This window comes from Camponotus vicinus, unplaced genomic scaffold, assembly GCF_025532165.1.
Source record: "Camponotus vicinus isolate PSW18456_S1 unplaced genomic scaffold, iyCamVici1.0 SCAF_2, whole genome shotgun sequence".
NCBI lineage: Eukaryota > Metazoa > Arthropoda > Insecta > Hymenoptera > Formicidae > Camponotus > Camponotus vicinus.
The window spans coordinates 26,288,499-26,294,498 of NW_028141956.1; the positions used below are offsets into that span (position 1 = coordinate 26,288,499).

Sequence of the window (6,000 nt, forward strand, 5' to 3'; positions counted from 1 at the left end):
TCCTGTTTATTATATTTTTTTGTAAATAATCAAAAAAATATTCTATCACGATAAACTCGTTTCGTGAATTAATATGAATTAATAATTTAATAGATCTGTCGAAATAATTTTACACCTATATTTATTACAATTATTTGTCACATCTCATCAGGGAAGATACTTGATATATTTTCGTCAAACAAACAGGAAAGAGTAGGTAATTAACGTGGTTTTGTAGTCATCATGGTGAAACACAGAGCTCCTCTAGTACATTATCTCTCTCTCTTTTTCTTTACTCTTTCATGCGAACACTTTGCCTTTGTCTCTTACAAAACTTTTTACTCCTCGTTCCGTCGTGTTCGGAATGTTATCGCACATCATTACGCGCAATTAGCATAGAAAAACTCGCACCCTCTTTTCCATGCCATTAACCGTTAGGGAACGCGTTTACCATCGACCAACACCATTTCGTATCATGTTTCGACAGCGTGTTAACACAACCCGACCCTTCCTGCTTCCAAGCCAGATCCGTTCGCTCTTTCATTTTACATTTACCGATTTTATATTTTCCCAAACAAAACTAGCCCGCAGTAATTTTTTCAGTTAATTTTTTTACTGAAACAATAGTGTCGATTTTAATTTATTTTACGTTTTATTAATTAACAATTATTGGCTTTTTAAATAAGGGAGAGAGAGAGCCTATGATCTCAAAATTTAAAATTTTCTTTAACTTTTTATTTTTTGGATACATACGTTAATAAATAAATAAATAAATAAATGAATAAATATATATTTATTTATTAATATAACTTAGAAGTATATCATAATTTAATAAGAAAGGAAAAGTATAAAGTCACACAATGGAATTTAGTATGTTGATTTTTACAAATGCAAGAATAAAGTTCACATTGTGACGACTTATTATATTTTAATAATTTATTTTCCATAGTTAAACAATCTAGAAAAATACATAAATAAGTATCTATGACTTTGTGCGTTAATTTTCATAATGCGACTAGAGTAAACGTGCCGCTGCAACGGTAATACGCGCAAATTTGCATGTTATTGATTTTTTAACCGCGCGACCCTTGACGTTTCATGTAACGTTTCGATCTTGCCTCCGCGACTCACGCGCTGTCTTTGGATCGTCGAGGCAACAGCGAACAGGTAATTGAAGGCAGTATGCAAACAGCAGCTTTATTATGTCTGCCTATACACCCATCGACAGATAACGCACCGTGGCTTCATTTTAATTTTATTTCCCAAGTCTACCCTTGTTCTACTTCTTCTTGTAGATTGGAGCAGAAACTTTATAAAATCGATATTCCTCGAAAAGCTAATAATTGAAGAAAGTTTTCCCCAACTTTTTCGAACAAATCTTGTTAGACGCATTGCCATTATATTTCGATATTCTTCGATTATTTGCACGTAATTAGATCGTATTTTGATCTCGTATTTTCATCTCGTGCTCTAATATATTTAACATCAAAGATACCTGGTAGAAAATTGTTGTAAAAATAACACGTTTTTATAGATTACGATATTTTCTCCACAACTCGTATAACATTTGATGGCATTTTCACGTGACGATGATATGATTTCATAAAATTGACGGTGACAGGGATCCCATAAATTTGGCGGTGCTATCACTGAAGGAAAATGGAGAACTGGCGAAGCTGGTCGAACGATGGTGGTACGAAAGGACGGAATGCAGGCACAGTGATAAACCAGATGCTGCCAAAAACGAATTATCACTGAGCAACGTAGCAGGAATATTTTATATCCTCATCGGTGGTCTCCTTCTGGCGCTCGCCGTAGCTCTCTTGGAATTCTGCTACAAGTCGCATACAGAGGCGACAAGAGCGAAGGTAATGAAATGCCATGAAACGGATAGAGGATACAATTTTATACACTTCTATTTTGCATACTTTATCATGAGCAAGATAAATTCAAACTTGTTATTTATTTAAAAAATATATATTATTTTTTTCTGTAACACGATAGAGAGAATTTCCTTTCAAGAAAATATACATGATCGATATAATCGACAATCGCATTGAATAATTGTGAAATCGCAAAATTCCTATAAAGAGAAAGATTGTGATCATTCATGAAATGCCATTTTCTTTTTAGATACCACTATCAGACGCGATGAAGGCGAAAGCACGACTAACCATCGGTGGTGGTCGCGATTTCGACAATGGACGGGTAAGTGATAACGATTAAATCTCTTATTATGTTCGCATATGCATATTCGCATAAGGTATCAGTAGAGATTGTTTGGCAAGAGACGCTTCGACTAAACGTTCCGCCGATCCAAGGAAAATAAAACAACGTTACGTTAAACACACAAGGCAGATAACATTGAACGATATTTATAACGATATTTGCTTCGTGCTGCGTTAAATGTTTACTCAATGTTATATGGACGTATTAAACTACTCGGGAAATTAAATATAGCAAGAAATATGTTTGCTGCGATTAATAATAATAAACTTGTACGCATAGTCAATTCAATGTATCATGCGAAGATACAATTAGCATGAAACAAATTATCGTCACGATTAACTACATAAATATATTATTATTGCGATAACAGACACGAATACTTCTTCATCAAATATATATACATATTAATTATTCAATCCTTCGTTTAATTACGCATTAATTCTGAGGAAAAGTGATAAGGTGCATAGATCTCTCTCTCTCTCTCTTTCTCGATCGGCAGTGCGTCCAGTCGCGCAATTACTTCGGTCTCGAACCAAAGATATCGATGTATATCATAAAACATACATTCGCAACAAGAGCATCGTACATTATACATACGCATATATACATATGAAACCTATACATTATATTTATACATAGATGAACGACATAGAGTACGCTTGGCATGCAGTTAGCAGCGTAAACGTTTGACACACTGTCGTTTAGTTACGCCGGACTCAAGCTGGTTACATTTAATGTCCTAGAGTTTCAGCCTCAGTGTCAAAGAGACCGATCGACCAGAGGACTGAGTGACCGATCGATATATATATATATAAAATATATATATCTACATATGTATGCGTACGTGCGTGCGATGTGCGGCTGGCTAGATGTATTGCGCTCTTTTCTGTTTCTTTCTTCTATTCGGTGGACGTAAGGGAGGAGGGGGCGTAAAAATTTGCTCGTTTGCGTTTGCGTTTCGTTCTACTTTGGGTTTTTGTCTCTCTAGTGGTACGGACTGCAGAGTTAGACGGAGGATGCATGCGCCTTTCCCGGGACCATATGTGAGTACTCTCGCCCTTAATTTTAATCCCACTTTTGCATTTACTCTTGCTTTTTCTCCTGATTCGATTGCATGCTGTTTCCCTCATTTTCTCTCTTTCTCTTTCGCTTTCTGCGTCGGAAGCTTCTGCATGATGTAGTCGCAGCTTGGCTTTAAATCATACTATCACAAATCCTAAAGTTATCCGTCCTTTGAGGAGGGATAAGCCAATGTTCGTTATACACATACACATATTTGTCTTTGGAAATCATCTTAAATTAGCTTAGTCTTCAAAGTTGATACTATAAATAATTTTATCGATACATATTGAATTTACATTTTATGCAATAAAAATAACTTATTAATACTGCTAGCTTTCATACAAGTTTGCTTAAATATGTATCTAAAGAAAAAATAAACAGAGATAAGTAGGGACTTAAAAAGTCTTGAGATCTTCACAGAATTTCCTATTTTTTGTAACACTGATTCCTTTCACAGCGCGGGAAGAAACGAGTACTGGCTGCGGAGGTACCAACTTTGACTACGTTCGCGCCGAAGGTATGACTGAAGAGAACCAGGTGCATCAAGAGCTCCGCAGGAAATTTTTTGAAGATCTCAGATTTTTTTTTACCTCCCTACATTGCTACGTCAATGTGTGGATTTGTCTGCACGGTGTATCCTTTGCGCTCCTCTTTCAAAGTTGGATAGTACCTAGTTAAATATGTACATACCTACGCAAAAAGCTGCTTCTCTCTCGAATTTCTCATCACTTTGCAGCTGCTTAATATATTAAAGTGTTTTCCAATTTTAACAATCTTCCGCAAATATAATCTTTAATATTATATATATATGTCTTTATAAATAGTAAATATATTACACCGGATGTTGCAAATTTTGATACATCCATTTATGACAACGCGTTAAAAATCAGTCGTCTCGAGGAAGATTGATAAAGTTGAATATAAAATTTAATATTTCAACAATAGCATCTCAGTATAAATATTACTGTAGTACTACAATATTTTAGATATGACTGTAAAATCTCCATTTATACGTCAGTCGACTATCTTGCGCGTACTATCGACTTCGCATTTTTTATCCCACATTTTTCTCCACTTACTCGCTTCGTACTTCCTTTATCAAGGTTCCGATTTCTCTCTTAGGATAACTCGCGCTCACTTGACATGACATGAGTAAATTTCTCGAATATCAAACAAAGATACATAGCATTTTTTTATAATTCATGATGCAAAGCTTATACATGAGCGACAAATTGACAAATAGCGTGAATTCGGAGTAGCTTTGTTGACTCGTTCTCTTTATGTCTTATATGCACGTGTATTTGATCGATCGTCCGTCCACAAGATAAACAAAAACCCATTTAGACACTTTTGTAGATATTTCTGTCGTAGAAAACTGTGACACTCATAATGTCTCGTTATTTTAACTTGTCATACGCTTCTTTATCTATTATTTATTTCAGAGAAATTAAAATAAAAAATTGTGTGAATAAATCCCGAGTTTGCATCAATAGCACAATAACTGCTGTCGCAAACAATAATAAAATGCATCTGTATTTATTAAATTGGAGAAAATTAAATTATAGCTATTTATAATTAAATTATAGCTAGTGACATTAAGCCATACGTTGCAAAATCTGGATTGAAAGAAAAGATATGGAATAATAGGCTTCACTCACGATAGAAAAATCACGTACTTATATAATCTTGCAATTTTTCACGTAATTTCTGTATTCATGAACCATCATCGAAAATTTTGTCACGTAACATTCTTCATCCGCCTTTTCAATATGTATATCTGAGCTAGTATACCATCGCATATAGTTCAGTTTCCAGATTATTCAAATACGATCGGTTATCAAAACTATCAATATTTGCACTAATTAAATTTCTTAATTTATAATAACATATTAGTTTATTAATTGTTATATATCGTAAAAAATCTAATTGTTGGGAAAAAGTAATAAGTGCGTGCAAATTTCATTTCTGGAAAAAATCTCTATACAATAAATCGAATACATAAAAATAAAAAAAGTAAGACAATGTTTAGGTAAAGATATTGAAAGGAAAAAATTATGTATACTCTGTTATCTTCATTCATAAATATAATCCAAATACTACCGGTCTCTAATAATCGAGAAACTGCGATAGGTTATAGCTCAAACGATCCTAACTCTATCTAATCATCGACATTGAAATTTCCAGTACTACGCTCCAGCAAACGCGATTGGGAATACCGAGGGCGACCAGGTACACAGCAATACACATACCCAGGTGTAAATTGTTACCTGGAGAGCCCGAGCGACGGATCGCCTGCTAATTCGCTGCCCACACCCCCGCCGCCACCGCTGGTGGCACCCCCGCCACCACCCCCGCCGCCCAGGAGACCACGAAGGAGCGTGACCTTCGCGGAATCGCCACCGAAGAGCCCGAAAAAGAAGAGCCCGAAATACATCTTTCAGCGAAAGCTCAGCATCGCGGCACTCGATGTAGCGGTACCGTGGACGCCGGCGTCGCCGCGACACTGGTCCGGCCTCAACGACAAGCCGGAGTACATCACGTAGATGCCGAAACGACCGAAGGCAGCGATCGGAGTCTTCCCGGCGTCTTCACGATGATCTTAGCTGTTAGAGTATAGCTGTGCTGAAATATTCGAACGCACTCGAGCCGAGGTAGCTTTGCTCTTGCAATTTCGTCCAGAAATTTTCGAATGACCCGAACTCGAGTAATGAAGCAATTGGAACGTGGACT

At 36.1% G+C, this 6,000-nt stretch overlaps 1 protein-coding gene across 6 annotated transcripts in view; it reads left to right on the forward strand.

The window, feature by feature from the left end:
• Nucleotides 1-5,665, forward strand: part of Glurib (Glutamate receptor IB) — a 237,272-nt gene extending 231,607 nt beyond the window's left edge. For 2 of the 6 annotated variants that reach the window (XM_083091754.1, XM_083091757.1), the window contains 4 exons: nucleotides 1,601-1,847; nucleotides 2,113-2,187; nucleotides 3,728-3,787; nucleotides 5,455-5,665. In XM_083091754.1, the coding sequence (XP_082947880.1) occupies nucleotides 1,601-1,847; nucleotides 2,113-2,187; nucleotides 3,728-3,787; nucleotides 5,455-5,529 (457 nt within the window). In that variant the 3' untranslated portion in view covers nucleotides 5,530-5,665. Of the gene's footprint in view, nucleotides 1-1,600; nucleotides 1,848-2,112; nucleotides 2,188-3,196; nucleotides 3,252-3,727 lie in introns of all 6 variants that reach the window. The other 4 variants (XR_014437301.1, XM_083091753.1, XM_083091756.1 and 1 more) reach the window with 4 other exon arrangements.
• Nucleotides 5,666-6,000: the final 335 nt, after the last annotated feature.